The 26,378-nt window shown below is 45.8% G+C and overlaps 1 protein-coding gene across 1 annotated transcript in view; it reads left to right on the top strand.

Annotated features, from left to right (window-relative positions):
- lmbrd1 (LMBR1 domain containing 1) overlaps positions 1 to 26,378 on the top strand; it is a 212,430-nt gene that overhangs the window by 150,168 nt on the left and 35,884 nt on the right. Inside the window, exons 12-16 of the mRNA XM_065023036.1 lie at positions 8,942 to 9,006; positions 16,168 to 16,270; positions 20,492 to 20,596; positions 21,696 to 21,845; positions 24,194 to 24,260. Coding sequence (XP_064879108.1) covers positions 8,942 to 9,006; positions 16,168 to 16,270; positions 20,492 to 20,596; positions 21,696 to 21,845; positions 24,194 to 24,260 — 490 coding nt within the window. The remainder of the gene's footprint in view (positions 1 to 8,941; positions 9,007 to 16,167; positions 16,271 to 20,491; positions 20,597 to 21,695; positions 21,846 to 24,193; positions 24,261 to 26,378) is intronic.

Genomic DNA, 26,378 nt, shown 5'->3' on the forward strand with positions numbered 1-26,378 from the left:
TGTTATTTAGGAGCACCAGTGCAGTGCAACCTGGACATGTTATTTAGGAGCACCAGTGCAGTGCAACCTGGACATGTTATTTATCACACCAGACGTGCAACCTGGACATGTTATTTAGGAGCACCAGTGCAGTGCAACCTGGACATGTTATTTAGGAGCACCAGTGCAGTGCAACCTGGACATGTTATTTAGGAGCACCAGTGCAGTGCAACCTGGACGTGTATTTAGGAGCACCAGTGCAGTGCAACCTGGACATGTTATTTAGGAGCACCAGTGCGTGCAACCTGGACATGTTATTTAGGAGCACCAGTGCAGTGCAACCTGGACATGTTATTTAGGAGCACCAGTGCAGTGCAACCTGGACATGTTATTTAGGAGCACCAGTGCAGTGCAACCTGGACATGTTATTTAGGAGCACCAGTGCAGTGCAACCTGGACATGTTATTTAGGAGCACCAGTGCAGTGCAACCTGGACATGTTATTTAGGAGCACCAGTGCAGTGCAACCTGGACATATTTAGGAGCACCAGTGCAGTGCAACCTGGACATGTTATTTAGGAGCACCAGTGCTGTGCAACCTGGACATGTTATTTAGGAGCACCAGTGCTGTGCAACCTGGACATGTTATTTAGAGCACCAGTATGTGCAACCTGGACATGTTATTTAGGATCACCACCAACCTGGACATGTTATTTAGGAGCACCAGTGCAGTGCAACCTGGACATGTTATTTAGGAGCACCAGTGCAGTGCAACCTGGACATGTTATTTAGGAGCACCAGTGCAGTGCAACCTGGACATGTTATTTAGGAGCACCAGTGCAGTGCAACCTGGACATGTTATTTAGGAGCACCAGTGCAGTGCAACCTGGACATGTTATTTAGGAGCACCAGTGCTGTGCAACCTGGACATGTTATTTAGGAGCACCAGTGCAGTGCAACCTGGACGTTATTTAGGAGCACCATTGCTGTGCAACCTGGACATGTTATTTAGAGCACCAGTGCAGTGCAACCTGGACATGTTATTTAGGAGCACCAGTGCAGTGCAACCTGGACATGTTATTTAGGAGCACCAGTGCAGTGCAACCTGGACATGTTATTTAGGAGCACCAGTGCAGTGCAACCTGGACATGTTATTTAGGAGCACCAGTGCAGTGCAACCTGGACATGTTATTTAGGAGCACCAGTGCAGTGCAACCTGGACATGTTATTTAGGAGCACCAGTGCAACCTGGACATGTTATTTAGGAGCACCAGTGCAGTGCAACCTGGACATGTTATTTAGGAGCACCAGTGCTGTGCAACCTGGACATGTTATTTAGGAGCACCAGTGCAACCTGGACATGTTATTTAGGAGCACCAGTGCTGTGCAACCTGGACATGTTATTTAGGAGCACCAGTGCAGTGCAACCTGGACATGTTATTTAGGAGCACCAGTGCAGTGCAACCTGGACATGTTATTTAGGAGCACCAGTGCAGTGCAACCTGGACATGTTATTTAGGAGCACCAGTGCAGTGTTACCTGGACATGTTATTTAGGAGCACCAGTGCAGTGCAACCTGGACATGTTATTTAGGAGCACCAGTGCTGTGCAACCTGGACATGTTATTTAGGAGCACCAGTGCAGTGCAACCTGGACATGTTATTTAGGATGTTATTGCACCAGTGCAACCTGGACGTGTTATTTATTAGCACCAGTGCTGTATTTAGGAGCACCAGTGCTGTGCAACCTGGACATGTTATTTAGGAGCACCAGTGCAACCTGGACATGTTATTTAGGAGCACCAGTGCAACCTGGACATGTTATTTAGGAGCACCAGTGCAGTGCAACCTGGACATGTTATTTAGGAGCACCAGTGCAGTGCAACCTGGACATGTTATTTAGGAGCACCAGTGCAGTGCAACCTGGACATGTTATTTAGGAGCACCAGTGCTGTGCAACCTGGACATGTTATTTAGGAGCACCAGTGCAGTGCAACCTGGACATGTTATTTAGGAGCACCAGTGCTGTGCAACCTGGACATGTTATTTAGGAGCACCAGTGCTGTACATGTTATTTAGGAGCACCAGTGCAGTGCCTGGACATGTTATTTAGAGCACCAGTGCAGTGCAACCTGGACATGTTATTTAGGAGCACCAGTGCAGTGCAACCTGGACATGTTATTTAGGAGCACCAGTGCAGTGCAACCTGGACATGTTATTTAGGAGCACCAGTGCTGTGCAACCTGGACATGTTATTTAGGAGCACCAGTGCTGTGCAACCTGGACATGTTATTTAGGAGCACCAGTGCTGTGCAACCTGGACATGTTATTTAGGAGCACCAGTTTAGGACATGTTAGCACCAGTGCAGTGCAACCTGGACATGTTATTTAGGAGCACCAGTGCAGTGCAACCTGGACATGTTATTTAGGAGCACCAGTGCAGTGCAACCTGGACATGTTATTTAGGAGCACCAGTGCTGTGCAACCTGGACATGTTATTTAGGAGCACCAGTGCAGTGCAACCTGGACATGTTATTTAGGAGCACCAGTGCAGTGCAACCTGGACATGTTATTTAGGAGCACCAGTGTGTTAGTGCACCAGTGCAACCTGGACATGTTATTTAGGAGCACCAGTGCTGTGCAACCTGGACATGTTATTTAGGAGCACCAGTGCAGTGCAACCTGGACATGTTATTTAGGAGCACCAGTGCAGTGCAACCTGGACATGTTATTTAGGAGCACCAGTGCAGTGCAACCTGGACATGTTATTTAGGAGCACCAGTGCAGTGCAACCTGGACATGTTATTTAGGAGCACCAGTGCAACCTGGACATGTTATTTAGCAACCTGGACATGTTATTTAGGAGCACCAGTGCAGTGCAACCTGGACATGTTATTTAGGAGCACCAGTGCTGTGCAACCTGGACATGTTATTTAGGAGCACCAGTGCAACCTGGACATGTTATTTAGGAGCACCAGTGCAGTGCAACCTGGACATGTTATTTAGGAGCACCAGTGCAGTGCAACCTGGACATGTTATTTAGGAGCACCAGTGCAGTGCAACCTGGACATGTTATTTAGGAGCACCAGTGCAGTGCAACCTGGACATGTTATTTAGGAGCACCAGTGCTGTGCAACCTGGACATGTTATTTAGGAGCACCAGTGCAACCTGGACATGTTATTTAGGAGCACCAGCACAACCTGGAGTGCACCAGTGCAACCTGGACATGTTATTTAGGAGCACCAGTGCAACCTGGACATGTTATTTAGGAGCACCAGTGCAACCTGGACATGTTATTTAGGAGCACCAGTGCTGTGCAACCTGGACATGTTATTTAGGAGCACCAGTGCAACCTGGACATGTTATTTAGGAGCACCAGTGCAACCTGGACATGTTATTTAGGAGCACCAGTGCAACCTGGACATGTTATTTAGGAGCACCAGTGTTATTTAGGAGCACCAGTGCAACCTGGACATGTTATTTAGGAGCACCAGTGCAAACCTGGACATGTTATTTAGGAGCACCAGTGCAACCTGTGCAACCTGGACATGTTATTTAGGAGCACCAGTGCAACCTGGACATGCAACCTGGACATGTTATTTATTTGGACATGTTATTTAGGAGCACCAGTGCAGTGCAACCTGGACATGTTATTTAGGAGCACCAGTGCAACCTGGACATGTTATTTAGGAGCACCAGTGCAACCTGGACATGTTATTTAGGAGCACCAGTGCAACCTGGACATGTTATTTAGGAGCACCAGTGCAACCTGGACATGTTATTTAGGAGCACCAGTGCAACCTGGACATGTTATTTAGGAGCACCAGTGCAACCTGGACATGTTATTTAGGAGCACCAGTGCCTGGACATGTTATTTAGGAGCACCAGTGCAACCTGGACATGTTATTTAGGAGCACCAGTGCAACCTGGACATGTTATTTAGGAGCACCAGTGCAACCTGGACATGTTATTTAGGAGCACCAGTGCAACCTGGACATGTTATTTAGGAGCACCAGTGCTCCTAGAAAAATGAAGGATTCTTTATTACCTCAAATCTTTTTTATTGTGCTCCTAAATGTATTTGTGTGCGCTTCCATTTTTCAATTTAGTCACACACGTGCTCCTTGTTAAAAAGGCCAGCGTAGAGCCCTGCACACGCTTCTGCTGTGGTTGCTTTAATGCCTTAGTGTCTGTGTCGGTCACATTACCTAACCAGTATTGGTGTAAAATGGCTTCATAAATACATTTGGATGATTGACAGACAGGCGTGTTTGTGAGTGACCGTAGTGAACTCAATCTGATGAATTAATCTTGATGGATGTTTTTGTATTGCATTTTGTATTGCATTTTGTATTGCATTTTGTCATCTGCTTCCCTAATGAGCCTAGAGAGACTTCAATGAGGCCTAATTCACTAATTGGTTGATAATTAGTTAATTAGCTTAGCTGATAACCATGTAACTTCACCTCAGACAATAACATTTACCTTCACACCAGCTCATGTCTACCCACCAGCCAGTCCATACTGTACCTGTCTGTATGATGTTGGTGGGTGATCTTGGACAGAAACAGAGCTTCTTGGTATCATCTTGGTGTATCAGAAAGGCACATAAATGCTCCAGGATTTGTTATTCAGCTACCCAGGCTGTCTGTCTGTCTGTCGAGGTGAATGGAGAGCAGGGACCACTTCTCCTTGCTCCAGGTAGTCTGCTGTCTCTGCATGTGTGGGGCTGTTGCAGTGATCATTAACGTTTAATAGATGGCCCCAGTCCATGCTCAGATACATAGCCTCAATACAGCCTCAGTCTAGATACCGGAGATGTCTTTGTTCCATGGCGCACAATTCAGCATTTATGCCTACACTATTCGGTAACACAAGCTCGCTATGTTGCAGATCCAAAATAACAATCACTGTTTGTTACAGATGTATAAGCTTAAACTATAAACTATCTATACATATATTGTCTTTATAAACCTACTTAAATAATGTAATTTGTTGGCCTACCTTCCTGTAACTAACATTGTGTTGCCTGGCAGCTAACGTTCCCTGGAAGATGTGGCATCACACCAATAGAACACTATGTAAAGTGGAACACAATGACAGCCTTGAAGTGTGTCTCAGAGGCTGCTGTCAACACTGCAATACAGCTCAGCTTGTAGAATTACTGTTGCTCCTCTGTGCCGGGCCAAAGGCCTTGTGGTGGGGTTTAGTCTGCTCCTCTGTGCCGGGCCAAATGCCTTGTGGTGGGGTTTAGTCCGCTCCTCTGTGCCGGGCCAAAGGCCTTGTAGTGGGGTTTAGTCTGCTCCTCTGTGCCGGGCCAAAGGCCTTGTGGTGGGGTTTAGTCTGCTCCTCTGTGCCGGGCCAAAGGCCTTGTGGTGGGGTTTAGTCTGCTCCTCTGTGCCGGGCCAAAGGCCTTGTGGTGGGGTTTAGTCTGCTCCTCTGTGCCGGGCCTTGTGGTGGGGTTTAGTCTATACATATTTAGTCTGTCCTCTGTGCCGGGCCAAAGGCCTTGTGGTGGGGTTTAGTCTGCTCCTCTGTGCCGGGCCAAAGGCCTTGTGGGGTGGGGTTTGCCAAAGTCCTTTATAAACCTCTGTAAATTGTGGTGGGGTTTAGTCTGCTCCTCTGTCCCTTGTGGTGGGGTTTAACTAAGGCCTTGTGTGGGGTTTAGTCTGCTCCTCTGTGCCTTGCCAAAGGCCTTGTGGTGGGGTTTAGTCTGCTCCTCTGTGCCGGAACACAAGTCTGCTCCTCTGTGCCTTGCCAAAGGCCTTCTAGTGGGGTTTAGTCTGCTCCTCTGTCCCGGGCCAAAGGCCTTGTGGTGGGGTTTAGTCTGCTCCTCTGTGCCTTGCCAAAGGCCTTGTGGTGGGGTTTAGTCTGCTCCTCTGTGCCGGGCCAAAGGCCTTGTGGTGGGGTTTCTTGTGGTGGGGTTTAGTCTGCTCCTCTGTGCCTTGCCAAAGGCCTTGTAGTGGGGTTTAGTCTGCTCCTCTGTGCCGGGCCAAAGGCCTTGTGGTGGGGTTTAGTCTGCTCCTCTGTGCCGGGCCAGAGGCCTTGTAGTGGGGTTTAGTCTGCTCCTCTGTGCCGGGCCAAAGGCCTTGTGGTGGGGTTTAGTCTGCTCCTCTGTGCCGGGCCAAAGGCCTTGTGGTGGGGTTTAGTCCGCTCCTCTGTGCCAGACCCCACACACACACACACACACACACACACACACACACACACACACACACACACACACACACACAGAGAGAGAGTACGGTATAACAACATTGCCATCATACAGTAGCCTCCCGTACCATCTCCTGTCCAATACAGACAAAGCCCTTATCCCAGTGCAGAGCAGACCTGGCTTCCAATACTATTTAAAATCATTTAAAATACTTTATCTGTGCTTGATTGAACTTTTCTGGCACAATGGAACTATTTCACTTGTCCCAAAATGGCGATCCCCACCCATCTGGCAATCCAGGCAGACGAAAGACTATATGACTGATCCAGACAGATGAACCCTCTGACCGAGCCATCTCTACACACACTGTCTGGTCATTATCACAGAGGGGATGGAGGCACCTCTCGCTCTTTCTTTCTCTCTATTAAAAAATGATAGGCGAGGGCCATCTCTCTTCAATACCCTGCCAATCAATATATATTGAGAAAACGGAAGGGCAGCCTGAACGTGCATACAGAAAGAAAGAAAGAAAGAAAGAAAGAAAGAAAGAAAGAAAGAAAGAAAGAAAGAAAGAAAGAAAGAAAGAAAGAAAGAAAGAAAGAAAGAAAGAAAGAAAGAAAGAAAGAAAGAAAGAAAGAAAGAAAGAAAGAAAGAAAGAAAGAAAGAAAGAAAGAAAGAAAGAAAGAAAGAAAGAGCGAGCCTCAGATCCACAAAGTCCCTTCCACCAGGTGGCTGATGAGATATGTTGGCACGACTGCCATATTGCATCTCCATCCCAAAGCCCTTGCTTGGATGTGTACTTCACCAGACTGCCAGGAACCTTGCCCTCATCCAGGCCAAGGTGGCGAGACACGGTAGTGATGACACCATAGGCCTTGTTGATCTCTGCACCAGACAGGATGCTCTTGCCAGTATACTTGGGGTCCAACATGTACGCTGCGGCGTGTATGGGCTTCAGGCAGAAGTCTTCATGCTTTTTGATGTATTTCAGAACAGAATGTGGTGCACTAATTCTTCTCACTTTGCTTGGTGAGGTAGATTGTTGCTATATGACCCTTCCCATACCTAACAATTCCCTTGGCTCTATTGTAGAATGTATCCATTGTTTTCAGTGCCATGATGTCCTCGAGGAGCAGTAGTGGGCTCAATAGCATCTCATTAGTTTGCAAGATCTTGAGAATCAGCTGTACATGTGATGGCAGAATGCACTGTGTATGTGGAGTGTTGCAATTCCATTGAATTGGGGATAGTTTAACCAAAATATGCCACAAGACCTAGAATTTCCCTATGTGTATCCCACAAAAAAAGGTTCACTGTTATAAGCTTACTTTTTTTGATGAACTTAAGCGAAATTCCCAGGCTTGACTTCCCATGGAACATGTCCCGGAAGGTTTCCCCCCCCTTTGCAAACCTACATGTGGGACACAGCCGTGGTTATTACAGGGATACTACATGTTGTTCAGAGAGAGACAGCATTTTCTGAAGGAGACACAGTTAGACCCAGAAGATTAACACAGGCTGCCAGATGTGATTGGGCTCAGCAATGTCATGGTGTTTGGTGTGTGTGTGTTGTGGGGTGTCTGTATCTGGCATATGTGTGTACATGTGTTTGACTGTATTTTTTCCCCTGGTGGACAAAGTTGGTAAGTTAAATTTTTAGCTGACCTGAGGCCAGAAGGGCCACTGAAAGGCTGGCGAGCAGACAGACACACACTCACTCACACACTCACTCACACACACACACACTCACACACACACACACACACACACACACACACACACACACACACACACACACACACACACACACACACACACACACACACACGCACACACACACACACAGAGGTCTGGGCCTCTGTTTCGCCTCCCCGTCACCTTTGGCAGCAGTAGCAGACCGCGCTCTGTGCCCGGCCAGTCCATATGGCCATGCTTTGACAAATGACATGACCTTTAGGTTAAAGTCTGAAGGCTCATGAGTTGCCATTCTAACACGTTTCAGTCCCCTCTGCATGTAGTCTACAGCATGGAGGATATTAATACTGAACACTTCCCTTGTGACTGATGCCTTCAACAACATAACATCTCTCTTTTATCTTCTCTCTTTCTCTCGCATTTTCGCTCTTCTTTGTCTCTTTCTCCTTTCTTTCTTTCTCTCTCTCTCCCTCCTCTCTTTCTCTCCCTATCCCCCCTCCTCCCTTTCTCTCCCTCCCTCCCTCCTCTCTCTCTCTCCCGCCTTCCTCTCTCTCTCCCTCTCTCCCTCCTCTCTTTCTCTCCCTATTCCCCCCCCCTCCCTCTCTCTCTCTCCCTCCCTCCCTCCTCTCTCTCTCTCTCCCTCCTTCCTTCTCTCTCTCTCTCTCTCTCTCTCTCTCTCTCTCCTCCTCTCTCTCTCCCTCCCTCCTCTCTCTCTCCCTCTCTCTCCTCTCTTTCTCTCCCTATTCCTCCTCTCTTTCTCTCCCTCCCTCCCTCCCTCTCTCTCTCTCTCTCTCTCTCTCTCTCTCTCTCTCTCCCTCCCTCCTCTCTCCCCCCCTCCTTCACTCTCTCCCTCCCTCCCTCCCTTTCTCTCCCTCCCTCCCTCCTCTCTCTCTCTCCCACCCTCCTCCCTTTCTCTTCCTCCCTCCCTCTTCTCTCTCTCCCTCCCTCCTCTCCCTCTCTCTCCTCTCTTTCTCTCCCTATTCCTCCTCTCTCTCTCCCTCCCTCCTCCCTCCTCTCTCTCTCCCTCCCTCCTCTCTCTCCCTCCCTCCTCCTCTCCTCCCTCCTCTCTCTCTCTCTCTCTCTCTCTCTCTCTCTCTCTCCCTCTCTCCAGATTCTGCTGGGAATTTTCTTCATCCTGTTCGCTCTGCTGTTTGTTGTGGCTCTGTTCATTTCAAAGTAAGTAGACTCATGTACACCTAACCTGCCATACAAATGTAATGCAGTCACTCTTATTTACTACAACACGTAAGTATGACTGTTTCTGGGTACGATAGTAATAGTTAGTATAGATAGTACAGGCCCACGTTACACAGACAGTGTTGTTACCAAGACGCATGAGTCACACAGACAGTGTTGTTACTAAGACTCATGAGTCACACAGACAGTGTTGTTACTAAGACTCATGAGTCACACAGACAGTGTTGTTACTAAGACTCATGAGTCACACAGACAGTGTTGTTACTAAGACTCATGAGTCAAACGTCAACTCTAGTAATTGTAGTTAGTGCAGCCAGTGAAGTTGCAGGGTCCTGACAGTGTGATTGTAGTTAGTGTAGTTAGTGTAGCCTGAGAAGTTGCAGAATCCTGACAGTGTGATTGTAGTTAGTGTAGTCTGAGAAGTTGCAGGGTCCTGACAGTGTGATTGTAGTTAGTGTAGTTAGTGTAGTCTGAGAAGTTGCAGGGTCCTGACAGTGTGATTGTAGTTAGTGTAGTTAGTGTAGTCTGAGAGGTTGCAGGGTCCTGACAGTGTGATTGTAGTTAGTGTAGCCAGAGAAGTTGCAGGGTCCTGACAGTGTGATTGTAGTTAGTGTAGTCTGAGAGGTTGCAGGGTCCTGGCAGTGTGATTGTAGTTAGTGTAGTCTGAGAAGTTGCAGGGTCCTGACAGTGTGATTGTAGTTAGTGTAGTCTGAGAGGTTGCAGGGTCCTGACAGTGTGATTGTAGTTAGTGTAGTTAGTGTAGCCTGAGAGGTTGCAGGGTCCTGACAGTGTGATTGTAGTTAGTGTAGCCTGAGAGGTTGCAGGGTCCTGACAGTGTGATTGTAGTTAGTGTAGTCTGAGAAGTTGCAGAATCCTGACAGTGTGATTGTAGTTAGTGTAGCCAGAGAAGTTGCAGGGTCCTGACAGTGAGATTGTAGTTAGTGTAGTTAGTGTAGCCAGATAAGTTGCAGGGTCCTGACAGTGTGATTGTAGTTAGTGTGGTTAGTGTAGCCAGAGAAGTTGCAGGGTCCTGACAGTGTGATTGTCGTTAGTGTAGCCAGAGAAGTTGCAGGGTCCTGACAGTGAGATTGTAGTTAGTGTAGTCTGAGAAGTTGCAGAGTCCTGACAGTGTGATTGTAGTTAGTGTAGTCTGAGAAGTTGCAGAATCCTGACAGTGTGATTGTAGTTAGTGTAGCCAGAGAAGTTGCAGGGTCCTGACAGTGAGATTGTAGTTAGTGTAGTTAGTGTAGCCAGAGAAGTTGCAGGGTCCTGACAGTGTGATTGTAGTTAGTGTAGTTAGTGTAGCCAGAGAAGTTGCAGGGTCCTGACAGTGTGATTGTTGTTAGAGTAGTTAGTGTAGCCAGAGAGGTTGCAGGGTCCTGACAGTGAGATTGTAGTTAGTGTAGTTAGTGTAGCCAGAGAAGTTGCAGGGTCCTGACAGTGTAATTGTAGTTAGTGTAGTTAGTGTAGCCTGAGAAGTTGCAGGGTCCTGACAGTGTGATTGTAGTTAGTGTAGCCAGAGAAGTTGCAGGGTCCTGACAGTGAGATTGTAGTTAGTGTAGTTAGTGTAGCCAGAGAAGTTGCAGGGTCCTGACAGTGTGATTGTAGTTAGTGTAGTTAGTGTAGCCTGAGAAGTTGCAGGGTCCTGACAGTGTGATTGTAGTTAGTGTAGTCAGAGAAGTTGCAGGGTCCTGACAGTGATATTGTAGTTAGTGTAGTTAGTGTAGCCAGATAAGTTGCAGGGTCCTGACAGTGTGATTGTAGTTAGTGTAGCCTGAGAAGTTGCAGGGTCCTGACAGTGTGATTGTAGTTAGTGTAGCCAGAGAAGTTGCAGGGTCCTGACAGTGTGATTGTAGTTAGTGTAGTTAGTGTAGCCTGAGAAGTTGCAGGGTCCTGACAGTGTGATTGTAGTTAGTGTAGTTAGTGTAGTCTGAGAAGTTGCAGGGTCATGACAGTGTGATTGTAGTTAGTGTAGTTAGTGTAGACAGAGAAGTTGCAGGGTCCTGACAGTGTGATTGTAGTTAGTGTAGTTAGTGTAGCCTGAGAAGTTGCAGGGTCCTGACAGTGTGATTGTAGTTAGTGTAGCCTGAGAAGTTGCAGGGTCCTGACAGTGTGATTGTAGTTAGTGTAGTTAGTGTAGCCAGAGAAGTTGCAGGGTCCTGACAGTGTGATTGTAGTTAGTGTAGTTAGTGTAGACAGAGAAGTTGCAGGGTCCTGACAGTGTGATTGTAGTTAGTGTAGTTAGTGTAGCCTGAGAAGTTGCAGGGTCCTGACAGTGTGATTGTAGTTAGTGTAGCCTGATAAGTTGCAGGGTCCTGACAGTGTGATTGTAGTTAGTGTAGCCTGAGAAGTTGCAGGGTCCTGACAGTGTGATTGTAGTTAGTGTAGTTAGTGTAGCCTGAGAAGTTGCAGGGTCCTGACAGTGTGATTGTAGTTAGTGTAGTTAGTGTAGCCTGAGAGGTTGCAGGGTCCTGACAGTGTGATTGTAGTTAGTGTAGTTAGTGTAGCCTGAGAAGTTGCACGGTCCTGACAGTGTGATTGTAGTTAGTGTAGTTAGTGTAGCCTGAGAAGTTGCACGGTCCTGACAGTGTGATTGTAGTTAGTGTAGCCTGAGAGTTGCAGGGTCCTGACAGTGTGATTGTAGTTAGTGTAGTTAGTGTAGCCTGAGAGGTTGCAGGGTCCTGACAGTGTGATTGTAGTTAGTATAGCCTGAGAAGTTGCAGGGTCCTGACAGTGTGATTGTAGTTAGTGTAGTTAGTGTAGCCTGAGAAGTTGCAGGGTCCTGACAGTGTGATTGTAGTTAGTGTAGCCTGAGAAGTTGCAGGGTCCTGACAGTGTGATTGTAGTTAGTGTAGTTAGTGTAGCCTGAGAAGTTGCAGGGTCCTGACAGTGTGATTGTAGTTAGTGTAGTTAGTGTAGCCTGAGAAGTTGCAGGGTCCTGACAGTGTGATTGTAGTTAGTGTAGTTAGTGTAGCCTGAGAAGTTGCAGGGTCCTGACAGTGTGATTGTAGTTAGTGTAGTTAGTGTAGCCTGAGAGGTTGCAGGGTCCTGACAGTGTGATTGTAGTTAGTGTAGTTAGTGTAGCCTGAGAAGTTGCACGGTCCTGACAGTGTGATTGTAGTTAGTGTAGTTAGTGTAGCCTGAGAAGTTGCACGGTCCTGACAGTGTGATTGTAGTTAGTGTAGCCTGAGAGTTGCAGGGTCCTGACAGTGTGATTGTAGTTAGTGGAGTTAGTGTAGCCTGAGAGGTTGCAGGGTCCTGACAGTGTGATTGTAGTTAGTGTAGCCTGAGAAGTTGCAGGGTCCTGACAGTGTGATTGTAGTTAGTGTAGTTAGTGTAGCCTGAGAAGTTGCAGGGTCCTGACAGTGTGATTGTAGTTAGTGTAGCCTGAGAAGTTGCAGGGTCCTGACAGTGTGATTGTAGTTAGTGTAGTTAGTGTAGCCTGAGAAGTTGCAGGGTCCTGACAGTGTGATTGTAGTTAGTGTAGTTAGTTTAGCCAGAGAAGTTGCAGGGTCCTGACAGTGTGATTGTAGTTAGTGTAGCCAGATAAGTTGCAGGGTCCTGACAGTGTGATTGTAGTTAGTGTAGCCTGAGAAGTTGCAGGGTCCTGACAGTGTGATTGTAGTTAGTGTAGCCTGAGAAGTTGCAGGGTCCTGACAGTGTGATTGTAGTTAGTGTAGTTAGTGTAGCCAGAGAAGTTGCAGGGTCCTGACAGTGTGATTGTAGTTAGTGTAGTTAGTGTAGCCTGAGAAGTTACAGGGTCCTGACAGTGTGATTATAGTTAGTGTAGCCTGAGAAGTTGCAGGGTCCTGACAGTGTGATTGTAGTTAGTAGAGTTAGTGTAGCCAGAGAAGTTGCAGGGTCCTGACAGTGTGATTGTAGTTAGTGTAGTTAGTGTAACCTGAGAAGTTGCAGGGTCCTGACAGTGTGATTGTAGTTTGTGTAGTTAGTGTAGCCTGAGAAGTTGCAGGGTCCTGACAGTGTGATTGTAGTTAGTGTAGTTAGTGTAGCCTGAGAAGTTGCAGGGTCCTGACAGTATGATTGTAGTTAGTGTAGCCAGATAAGTTGCAGGGTCCTGACAGTGTGATTGTAGTTAGTGTAGCCTGAGAAGTTGCAGGGTCCTGACAGTGTGATTGTAGTTAGTGTAGCCTGAGAAGTTGCAGGGTCCTGACAGTGTGATTGTAGTTAGTGTAGTTAGTGTAGCCAGAGAAGTTGCAGGGTCCTGACAGTGTGATTGTAGTTAGTGTAGTTAGTGTAGCCTGATAAGTTGCAGGGTCCTGACAGTGTGATTGTAGTTAGTGTAGCCTGAGAAGTTGCAGGGTCCTGACAGTGTGATTGTAGTTAGTGGAGTTAGTGTAGCCAGAGAAGTTGCAGGGTCCTGACAGTGTGATTGTAGTTAGTGTAGTTAGTGTAACCTGAGAAGTTGCAGGGTCCTGACAGTGTGATTGTAGTTAGTGTAGTTAGTGTAGTTAGTGTAGCCTGAGAAGTTGCAGGGTCCTGACCGTGTGATTGTAGTTAGTGTAGTTAGTGTAGCCTGAGAAGTTGCAGGGTCCTGACAGTGTGATTGTAGTTAGTGTAGCCAGATAAGTTGCAGGGTCCTGACAGTGTGATTGTAGTTAGTGTAGCCTGAGAAGTTGCAGGGTCCTGACAGTGTGATTGTAGTTAGTGTAGCCTGAGAAGTTGCAGGGTCCTGACAGTGTGATTGTAGTTAGTGTAGTTAGTGTAGCCAGAGAAGTTGCAGGGTCCTGACAGTGTGATTGTAGTTAGTGTAGCCTGAGAAGTTGCAGGGTCCTGACAGTGTGATTGTAGTTAGTGTAGCCTGAGAAGTTGCAGGGTCCTGACAGTGTGATTGTAGTTAGTGTAGTTAGTGTAGCCTGAGAAGTTGCAGGGTCCTGACAGTGTGATTGTAGTTAGTGTAGCCTGAGAAGTTGCAGGGTCCTGACAGTGTGATTGTAGTTAGTGGAGTTAGTGTAGCCAGAGAAGTTGCAGGGTCCTGACAGTGTGATTGTAGTTAGTGTAGTTAGTGTAACCTGAGAAGTTGCAGGGTCCTGACAGTGTGATTGTAGTTAGTGTAGTTAGTGTAGCCAGAGAAGTTGCAGGGTCCTGACAGTGTGATTGTAGTTAGTGTAGCCTGAGAAGTTGCAGGGTCCTGACAGTGTGATTGTAGTTAGTGTAGTTAGTGTAGCCAGAGAAGTTGCAGGGTCCTGACAGTGTGATTGTAGTTAGTGTAGTTAGTGTAGCCTGAGAAGTTGCAGGGTCCTGACAGTGTGATTGTAGTTAGTGTAGCCTGAGAAGTTGCAGGGTCCTGACAGTGTGATTGTAGTTAGTGGAGTTAGTGTAGCCAGAGAAGTTGCAGGGTCCTGACAGTGTGATTGTAGTTTGTGTAGTTAGTGTAACCTGAGAAGTTGCAGGGTCCTGACAGTGTGATTGTAGTTAGTGTAGTTAGTGTAGTTAGTGTAGCCTGAGAAGTTGCAGGGTCCTGACCGTGTGATTGTAGTTAGTGTAGTTAGTGTAGCCTGAGAAGTTGCAGGGTCCTGACAGTGTGATTGTAGTTAGTGTAGCCAGATAAGTTGCAGGGTCCTGACAGTGTGATTGTAGTTAGTGTAGCCTGAGAAGTTGCAGGGTCCTGACAGTGTGATTGTAGTTAGTGTAGCCTGAGAAGTTGCAGGGTCCTGACAGTGTGATTGTAGTTAGTGTAGTTAGTGTAGCCAGAGAAGTTGCAGGGTCCTGACAGTGTGATTGTAGTTAGTGTAGTTAGTGTAGACAGAGAAGTTGCAGGGTCCTGACAGTGTGATTGTAGTTAGTGTAGTTAGTGTAGCCTGAGAAGTTGCAGGGTCCTGACAGTGTGAGTGTAGTTAGTTAGTGTAGCCAGTGAGGTTGCAGGGTCCTGACAGTGTGAGTGTAGTTAGTGTAGTCAGTGAAGTTTCAGAGTTCTGTCAGATCTCATATCTGATAAATGTTCATATGGATGATGCCTGGTTAAACTAATGTGAAATAGTTTGTCTGTTATAGTAACATGTTGTTAAACTCAGGTGAAATAGTTTGTCTGTTATTGTTAAACTCATGTGAAATAGTGTGTCTGTTATAGTAACGTGTTGTTAAACTCATGTGAAATAGTTTGTCTGTTATAGTAACATGTTGTCTGTTATAGTAACATGTTGTTAATCTCATGTGAAATAGTTTGTCTGTTATAGTAACATGTTGTTAAACTCATGTGAAATAGTTTGTCTGTTATAGTAACATGTTGTCTGTTATAGTAACATGTTGTTAAACTCATGTGAAATAGTTTGTCTGTTATAGTAACATGTTGTCTGTTATAGTAACATGTTGTTAAACTCATGTGAAATAGTTTGTCTGTTATAGTAACATGTTGTTAAACTCATGTGAAATAGGTTGTCTGTTATAGAACATGTTAAAACATCTCATGTGAAATAGTTTGTCTGTTATAGTAACATGTTGTTAAAAATAGTTTGTCTGTTATAGTAACATGTTGTCTGTTATAGTAACATGTTGTTAAACTCATGTGAAATAGTTTGTCTGTTATAGTAACATGTTGTTAATCTCATGTGAAATAGTTTGTCTGTTATAGTAACATGTTGTTAAACTCATGTGAAATAGTGTGTCTTTTATAGTAACGTGTTGTTAAACTCATGTGAAATAGTTTGTCTGTTATAGTAACATGTTGTCTGTTATAGTAACATGTTGTTAATCTCACGTGAAATAGTTTGTCTGTTATAGTAACATGTTGTTAATCTCATGTGAAATAGTTTGTCTGTTATAGTAACATGTTGTTAATCTCATGTGAAATAGTTTGTCTGTTATAGTAACATGTTGTTAAACTCATGTGAAATAGTTTGTCTGTTATAGTAACATGTTGTTAATCTCATGTGAAATAGTTTGTCTGTTATAGTAACATGTTGTCTGTTATAGTAACATGTTGTTAATCTCATGTGAAATAGTTTGTCTGTTATAGTAACATGTTAAACTCATGTGAAATAGTTTGTCTGTTATAGTAACATGTTGTCTGTTATAGTAACATGTTGTTAATCTCATGTGAAATAGTTTGTGTCTGTGAATGTACCCTCCTGTGAACAATAATTTCCTTGGAAGAGAACTAAACTAGTCTGTTCTGTTCTGCAGTTTGGACAAAGCTCTTCACTCTGCTGGCATCAGTTCTGGCTTCATGGTGTTTGGCACCAACCTGACCAACCCTCTGAATGAACTCCTGCTGACTCTACAGCCTGTGAGTACTGTTTGTGTGTCTGTGTGTAGATGAATGCACTTACTGTAAGTCGCTCTGAATAAGAACGTCTGCTGAATGACAAAACGGTTAAGTGTTTGTGTGTGTATGTGTGTATGTCATGTGTGTCTCCGCGCAGCCTGGGAGTATACTGAATCCCTCTTTCCTTAAAGGGGGATAATGTTCTATGTCGTTGTCCTCAGTGGGATAATGTTCCATGTCGTTGTCCTCAGTGGGATAATGTTCCATGTCGTTGGCCTCAGTGGGATAATGTTCCATGCCGTTGGCCTCAGTGGGATAATGTTCCATGTCGTTGGCCTCAGTGGGATAATGTTGTCCTCAGTGGGATAATGTTCCATGTCGTTGGCCTCAGTGGGATAATGTTCCATGTCGTTGGCCTCAGTGGGATAATGTTGTCCTCAGTGGGATAATGTTGTCCTCAGTGGGATAATGTTCCATGTCGTTGGCCTCAGTGGGATAATGGTCCATGTCGTTGGCCTCAGTGGGATAATGTTCCATGTCGTTGGCCTCAGTGGGATAATGTTCCATGCTGTTGGCCTCACTGGGATAATGTTGTCCTCAGTGGGATAATGTTCCATGCTGTTGGCCTCAGTGGGATAATGTTCCATGCTGTTGGCCTCACTGGGATAATGTTCCATGCTGTTGGCCTCACTGGGATAATGTTCCATGCCGTTGGCCTCAGGGGGATAATGTCCCATGCTGTTGGCCTCAGTGGGATAATGTCCCATGCTGTTGGCCTCAGTGGGATAATGTTCCATGCCGTTGATCTCAGTGGGATAATGTTCAAAGTCGTTGTCCTCAGTGGGATAATGTTCATAATTTTAACTTTTAGATATTACTTTATCAGAAGTGTGGAATGGTAAGTGGCTCGGTAGAGATTTAAATGAGTAGTTCAATGTAGTTTACTTTAACTTGATGTTAGTAGTGGAATGGTAAGTGTTCTGGTGCCTTGGTATATAATTGTTCCATTGCCACCCTTCATCATCGTTGTCAAATCAGCTAATTAGATCAAGAAGTACTAGAGAAAGAATGAGTCCCAAATGGCACTCCATTCCCTATATAGTGCACTACTTTTGACAAGATCCCTATGGGCCCAGGTTAAAAGTAGTGCACTATATATGGAATAAGGTGCCATTTGGGACACCGCCAGAGAGAAGTCCTGGCCGTTGATTTCTGCAATTAGAGTAGGATACTTTAATTAAAATATATTATTCCCCTAGGACCCATGGTGAAGGAGAATAATCACCACCACATTACTGGCGTATTCATAATGTCTTCTATGTGATGTGAATGACCAAAACCCTGGGTTCCTAATCCCTATATAGCGCACTACTTTTGAGAGATAGATAGAGAGTTGTTGACCTATATAGAACATAGGCTGCTATTTGAGATCATCCAGCCCCTGATTGGCTTGTAGGAGAATATGATGATGGGAATTGTAAAGGTCACAGTGTATCCTACTATTTAACATGCATGTCAAGCCCAGTCAGAGTTATGAGTGTAAAGCTGCCAAAGTGCCAGGCATTAACATTTCCTCCACAGTGACGTGCAGCCAAAGCAACTTATTGGACAGTCCTTTTCCGTCAGCATGACTTTCAAAGACTTTTCAAAAACGTTTAAATATATTATTTTTTGAGCGACCCACTGAAGCGAACACACACCTAGACACACACACACACACACCTACAGTTTCTCAATATGTATACTACCAAGCTCCATACTACCATGCTCTGAGTGCATTCTCTGAAGACGTTCTCTTGAGTACGTTCCTGTATTACCTCACGCCGAGCAGCACTCCCCCTACTGTATTACCTCACACTGAGCAGCACTCCCCTACTGTATTACCTCACACTGAGCAGCACTACCCCTACTGTATTACCTCACGCCGAGCAGCACTCCCCCTACTGTATTACCTCACACTGAGCAGCACTCCCCCTACTGTATTACCTCACACTGAGCAGCACTCCCCCTACTGTATTACCTCACGCCGAGCAGCACTCCCCTACTGTATTACCTCACACTGAGCAGCACTCCCCTACTGTATTACCTCACACTGAGCAGCACTCCCCTCACTGTACTGTACCTCACGCCGAGCAGCACTCCCCTACTGTATTACCTCACGCTGAGCAGCACTCCCCCTACTGTATTACCTCACACTGAGCAGCACTCCCCTACTGTATTACCTCACACTGAGCAGCACTCCCCTACTGTATTACCTCACACTGAGCCACTCCCCCTACTGCCTCACTCCCTCTACTGTATTACCTCACGCTGAGCAGCACTCCCCTACTGTATTACCTCACGCTGAGCAGCACTCCCCTACTGTATTACCTCACACTGAGCAGCACTACCCCCTACTGTATTACCTCACGCTGAGCAGCACTACCCTCTACTGTATTACCTCACACTGAGCAGCACTCCCCTCACTGTATTACCTCACACTGAGCAGCACTACCCTCTGACTGTATTACCTCACGCTGAGCAGCACTCCCCCTACTGTATTACCTCACGCTGAGCAGCACTCCCCTACTGTATTACCTCACGCTGAGCAGCACTCCCCTACTGTATTACCTCACGCCGAGCAGCACTCCCCCCTACTGTATCACACTACCTCACTGTATTACCTCACACTGAGCAGCACTCCCCCTACTGTATTACCTACTGTCCCCTACTGTATTACCTCACGCTGAGCAGCACTCCCCCTACTGTATTACCTCACGCTGAGCAGCACTTCCCCAACTGTTTTACCTCACACTGAGCAGCACTTCCCCTACTGTATTACCTCACACTGAGCAGCACTCCCCCTACTGTATTACCTCACGCTGAGCAGCACTCCCCCTCTGCATGATAAATGTCAATTCTTTGTGGATAGCTAACAGTACTAGTAGCTAGTTAGCCCTATTGACTTAGGCTTGCGACCTATGCACACTACAGTGGGTATTGTAGGCAGGTAAACATTCTAAAATTAACACAGTGTGTATTTATTAACGTATCAAGATAAGATATTGTAGTCAGGCAACATATGAGATGTGAATAGGAAATGTTACAGTCCAAAGTCTGAGTTTATTTTGCCATTGATTTAAAAAAATAAATGGAGTAATTTTCTACGTGGTTGCATCCTATTTCTTTGCATACTCTCCGTTGAAGCTTGCATGGATGGACTCTTCAAAATATGTACAAACGGAGTACACATCAGAGAAGTGCCCTCCGGGCTCCGTTTCACATACTTTGATTTGGACTCCTACTCTGACCGTCCCATGCTCCAGAGTGTTACAGACCAGCAGACTACTGCCAGGACAGAGTGTTACAGTATAGCAGACTACTGCCAGGACAGAGTGTTACAGTATAGCAGACTACTGCCAGGACAGAGTGTTACAGTATAGCAGACTACTACCAGGACAGAGTGTTACATTATAGCAGACTACTACCAGGACAGAGTGTTACAGACCAGCAGACTACTACCAGGACAGAGTGTTACAGTATAGCAGACTACTACCAGGACAGAGTGTTACAGTATAGCAGACTACTATCAGGACAGAGTGTTACAGACCAGCAGACTACTACCAGGACAGAGTGTTACAGTATAGCAGACTACTACCAGGACAGAGTGTTACAGACCAGCAGACTACTACCAGGACAGAGTGTTACAGACCAGCAGACTACTACCAGGACAGAGTGTTACAGTATAGCAGACTACTACCAGGACAGAGTGTTACAGTATAGCAGACTACTATCAGGACAGAGTGTTACAGTATAGCAGACTACTACCAGGACAGAGTGTTACAGTATAGCAGACTACTACCAGGACAGAGTGTTACAGACCAGCAGACTACTACCAGGACAGAGTGTTACAGACCAGCAGACTACTACCAGTACAGAATGTTACAGTACAGCAGACTACTACCAGGACAGAATGTTACAGTACAGCAGACTACTGATGCTAATTGCCCCATCTCAACACAGCTCTGTGTGTGTGTGGATATTGGAATGATTCCCTGTTAAAAAGGAATGAGTTGGGAGGCTATCACACTGTCTCTGTATCTCTCACGCCTTCTGTCTCTCTCTCTGTCTCTCTCTCTTTCTCTGTGTCTCTCTCTTTCTCTGTGTCTCTCTCTTTCTCTGTGTGTCTCTCTCTCTCTCTCTGTGTCTCTCTCTCTCTCTCTCTCTCTCTGTGTCTCTAACCTTTGACCTGATGTCTCCCAGGTGTTCCCGTTGGATTATGTCCTGATCACTGTCATCACCATGTACTTTGTGTTCACCTCCATGGCCGGCATCAGGAACTTGGGCATCTGGTTCTTCTGGATACGGGTCAGGACAGCTCCCCACACACACACACACACACACACACAACTAGCTGGAAGACATACTAATCTAACTGACAGCAGACATACTATCTATAACTGCATGTTTCCTGTCTCTATCACTACCTAGGAGACATTCTCTATTGTTTTTAACTAGCTGGAAGACATGCTAATCTAACTGACAGCAGACATACTATCTATAACTGCATGTTTCCTGTCTCTATCACTTCCTAGAAGACATTCTCTATTGTTTTTAACTAGCTGGAAGACATACTAATCTAACTGACAGCAGACATACTATCTATAACTGCATGTTTCCTGTCTCTATCACTACCTAGGAGACATTCTCTATTGTTTTTAACTAGCTGGAAGACATACTAATCTAACTGACAGCAGACATACTATCTATAACTGCATGTTTCCTGTCTCTATCACTACCTATAACTGCATGTTTCCTGGAGACATTCTCTATTGTTTTTAACTAGCTGGAAGACATGCTAATCTAACTGACAGCAGACATACTATCTATAACTGCATGTTTCCTGTCTCTATCACTACCTAGGAGACATTCTCTATTGTTTTTAACTAGCTGGAAGACATGCTAATCTAACTGACAGCAGACATACTATCTATAACTGCATGTTTCCTGTCTCTATCACTTCCTAGAAGACATTCTCTATTGTTTTTAACTAGCTGGAAGACATACTAATCTAACTGACAGCAGACATAATCACCTAACTGACAGCAGACATAATCACCTAACTGACAACAGACGTAATCACCTAACTGACAACAGACGTAATCACCTAACTGACAACAGACGTAATCACCTAACTGACCTAATCACCTAACTGACAACAGACGTAATCACCTAACTGACAACAGACGTAATCACCTAACAGACAACAGACGTAATCACCTAACAGACAACAGACGTAATCACCTAACAGACAACAGACCTAATCATCTAACTGAACTGTGTTGTCTGACAGCAGACATTCTAATCTAACTGAACTGTGTTGTCTGACAGCAGACATACTAATCTAACTGAACTGTGTTGTCTGACAGCAGACATACTAATCTAACTGAACTGTGTTGTCTGACAGCTGTACAAGATCAGACCCAAGAGAACCCGTCCCCAGGCCCTCCTCTTCCTCTGCATGATTCTACTGCTGATTGTCCTTCACACCAGCTTCATGATCTACAGTCTGGCCCCGCAGTACGTCATGTACGGGAGCCAGAACTATCTGCTGCAGGTGACCTCAGAGGGAGTGGGGGTGTGTTTGTGGGATCTGGGGTGGGGGTGTCTGGGGAGGGGGTGGGGTTGAGAATGTCTGGGGAGGAGGTGGGAAGATCTCTTTGTGGGTGGGTGTTTTGTCCGGGGGGTGAGAGGTGTCTGGGGGGGAGGGGTCATATCTTGTGTAAAAAAGCAAGTCATTAATAATGTTAGAACTCTAAGCAAAGATATTTTAATGAGTGTAAATCCACATCACTAACACACACCAATACTGTTCACCCCTATACCCAGCCTCATTCATCATCTCTCTCTCTGTCCTTAATACCATTGTCTCCTTCTGATCCATTGGAACAGGGAACCAGGGGATTTATAACTTTAAACCCTGCTCTAACATTCTTCCATTTGGGTTTCACTGTCAATTTGGGTGGATTAAATCTAACAAACTCTGAAGGAGTGAGGGGTGAGGGTTCCATCCTCCTGAATCCTCCTGAAGGAGTGAGGGTTCCATCCTCCTGAAGGAGTGAGGGTTCCATCCTCCTGAATCTTCCTGAAAGAGTGAGGGTTCCATCCTCCTGAATACCATTGTTCCATCCTCCTGAATCCTCCTGAAGGGAGTGAGGGGATTCCATCCTCTCTGACATTCTTCCATTTGGGTTCCATCCTCAATTTGAATTAAATCTCAAACTAAGGAGTGAGGGTTCCATCCTCCTGAATCCTCCTGAAGGAGTGAGGGTTCCATCCTCCTGAAGGAGTGAGGGTTCCATCCTCCTGAATCTTCCTGAAAGAGTGAGGGTTCCATCCTCCTGACGGAGTGAGGGTTCCATCCTCCTGAATCCTCCTGAAGGAGTGAGGGTTCCATCCTCCTGACGGAGTGAGGGTTCCATCCTCCTGAATCCTCCTAAAGGAGTGATGGTTCCATCCTCCTGAATCCTCCTGAAGGAGTGAGGGTTCCATCCTCCTGAATCCTCCTAAAGGAGTGAGGGTTCCATCCTCCTGAATCATGAAGGAGTGAGGGTTCCATCCTCCTGAATCCTCCTAAAGGAGTGAGGGTTCCATCCTCCTGAATCCTCCTAAAGGAGTGAGTGTTCCATCCTCCTGAATCCTCCTAAAGGAGTGATGGTTCCATCCTCCTGAATCCTCTAAATGGAGTGAGGGTTCCATCCTCCTGAATCCTCCTAAAGGAGTGAGGGTTCCATCCTCCCGAATCCTCTAAAAGGAGTGAGGGTTCCATCCTCCTGAATCCTCCTAAAGGAGTGATGGTTCAATCCTCCTGAATCCTCTAAAAGGAGTGAGGGTTCCATCCTCCTGAATCCTCTAAAAGGAGTGAGGGTTCCATCCTCCTGAATCCTCCTAAAGGAGTTATGGTTCCATCCTCCTGAATCCTCCTGAATGAGTGAGGGTTCCATCCTCCTGAATCCTCCTGAAGGAATGAGGGTTCCATCCTCCTGAATCCTCCTGAAGGAGTGAGGGTTCCATCCTCCTGAATCCTCCTAAAGGAGTGATGGTTCCATCCTCCTGAATCCTCTAAAAGGAGTGATGGTTCCATCCTCCTGAATCCTCCTAAAGGAGTGAGGGTTCCATCCTCCTGAATCCTCCTAAAGGAGTGAGGTTTCCATCCTCCTGAATCCTCCTGAAGGAGTGAGGTTTACATTCTCCTGAATCCTCCTGAAGGAGTGAGGGTTCCAACCTCCTGAATCCTCCTAAAGGAGTGAGGGTTCCATCCTCCTGAATCCTCCTAAAGGAGTGAGGGTTCCATCCTCCTGAATCCTCCTAAAGGAGTGAGGGTTCCATCCTCCTGAATCCTCCTGAAGGAGTGAGGTTTACATTCTCCTGAATCCTCCTGAAGGAATGAGGGTTCCATCCTCCTGAATCCTCCTAAAGGCTTCGGTTCATGATTGGTTGAAGGATAAACATGTGCTTTTAAATGTAAATGGCAGCACAACAAAATATGATAACGAACAGTTATTGTATTAGCTACATTAGTTGCATTAGCTGCCTTAGCCTCATTAGCTACATCAACTACATCAGTACATTAACTACATTAGCTGCCTTAGCCTCATTAGCTACATTAGCCTCATTAGCCACATTAGCTACATTAGCCTCATTAGCCACATTAGCTACATTAGCTGCCTTAGCCTCATTAGCTGCCTTAGCTGCCTTAGCTGCCTTAGCTACACACCTTGGTGGAATACAATGATGACCATACATGTTTTATTTTCTGGATTGCAGTTGAGTTGAATGGAAAACTGTGTACGCTTAGTTAGTTTAAGTGCACATCCTTCATATTATAGCAAACAAACAGTACCGGATACTTTGTTTGCTATGGAGAAGAGAAACATGCCTCTTTTTGTGTGTGTGTTTGGTCAGAGCCCGATGCCACCAGGGAATAATACCACTTGGACTACCAAGACCTGCGATGCCGACGCACCTCAAGGTAAGACTGCCAGCCTCACACACACACGCACACACGCACGCACACACACACACACACACACACACACACACACACGAGGACTATCTCTAGCAGTACAGCGAGATGCTATATTCTTTCCATACGTAGAGACCTACCAGTCCATCAGAGGAAAGAAGACTCGGGATAAAGAAGGAAGCGTGTAATATATAATGAACACATTAGAATATATGATCAATGTTTAATATCTCACAAAAGGCCTACATCCCAAATGGCACCCTATTCCCTATTTAGTGCACTACTTTCTACCATGGGCCTTGGTCAAAAGTATTGCACTAAATAAGGATACAGACAAAGAGATGGTGGTGTAGAGGCGAGTTATCCTCATGTCCAACAGTGGTACACAAGACCTTCTTTGGTATCATTCATTATTCAACCAGGATGAATTAATGTCAAGGACAAGCATTTACTGATGGATTACATGGCCTCCTAGCCTCCTCAACAGTTACTACGGTGAAGTCAGCCATGCAGACACAAACGGGAATATGCATCATTCCTATTCCAGCGAGCTGGATCACATGCATTTATTCATCCTGCCTAATGCTCGAGGCATTCTTAGATAGTGTATGTTTCCCAAATGGCACCCTATTCCTTATGTAGTGCACTACATTAGACAGAGAGCCTTATCAAAAGTAGTGCACTATATAGGGCAGGGGTATTCAACTCTTACCCTACGAGGTCCGGAGCCTGCAGGGTTTTCTGTTCTACCTGTTAATGAATTGCACCCACCTGGTGGGTCTAAATCAGTCCCTGTGTTTTCCACGTTTGGGAGGAAGTGCTCAGGGACGATGGTGGCTCAGATGTGGGGATACAGTACTTCAGAGAAGTTGGAGTTGTAATGTGGCTCAGAGGGAGAGATGTGGGGATACAGTACTTCAGAGAAGTTGGAGTTGTAAGGGGGCTCAGAGGGAGAGATGTGGGGATACAGTACTTCAGAGAAGTTGGAGTTGTAAGGGGGCTCAGAGGGAGAGATGTGGGGATACAGTACTTCAGAGAAGTTGGAGTTGTAATGTGACTCAGAGGGAGAGATGTGGGGATACAGTACTTCAGAGAAGTTGGAGTTGTAAGGTGGCTCAGAGGAGAGATGATGTACTGGGGGATTGTACAGAGGGAGAGATGTGGGGATACAGAGAAGTTGGAGTTGTAAGGTGACTCAGAGGGAGAGATGTGGGGATACAGTACTTCAGAGAAGTTGGAGTTGTAATGTGACTCAGAGGGAGAGATGTGGGGATACAGTACTTCAGAGAAGTTGGAGTTGTAAGGTGGCTCAGAGTGAGAGATGTGGGGATACAGTACTTCAGAGAAGTTGGAGTTGTAAGGTGGCTCAGAGGGAGAGATGTGGGGATACAGTACTTTAGAGAAGTTGGAGTTGTAAGGTGGCTCAGAGGGAGAGATGTGGGGATACAGTACTTCAGAGAAGTTGGAGTTGTAAGGTGGCTCAGAGGGAGAGATGTGGGGATACAGTACTTCAGAGAAGTTGGAGTTGTAATGTCTACCACTGTCAGACGCCTCTTCACTCAAAATCCTAAATGCATGTATAGACCATATCACTGTATTTGTGTATCAGCAGTTGACTGTTTTTAGTCCAGACCAAATAAACCCCCATCAGAGAGGCTGAAAGGAAAGAAGCTCTGAGCTGGTGCAGGGGCTCACAGGGTGAGAGGTTGGATATAGTGGTCTAATGGAGTTGAAGTCATGGCTATCGTTAACCCACACTGGGGGGTTGCACCAACTGAAATTCTAATGATTTTAGATTAGAGCTAATGTATCAACCACCAACAAACATACCGGTCGGCTGTTGTTTTTGTTCTTTTGCGACCTCTGAAATATTAGCTTGTGCATAATGAAAACAACTAATTAGAATGCTAAAAGTCAAAGTCCAAAAGTAAACGAGTAATTAACTACAAAGTGTGTGTGTGTGTGTTTGTGTCATTGAGGTCAATCTAGTGTATCACGTGACAGAGTAATTAGCTAATAGAATAGTGACCAGACTTATGCCTTCAGGAAGTGTTCACTCCACTTGACTTTTCCCACATTTTGTTGTTACAGCCTGAATTTAACATTGATTACATTTAGAGTTTG

This window comes from Oncorhynchus nerka, linkage group LG10 (genome assembly GCF_034236695.1).
Source record: "Oncorhynchus nerka isolate Pitt River linkage group LG10, Oner_Uvic_2.0, whole genome shotgun sequence".
NCBI lineage: Eukaryota > Metazoa > Chordata > Actinopteri > Salmoniformes > Salmonidae > Oncorhynchus > Oncorhynchus nerka.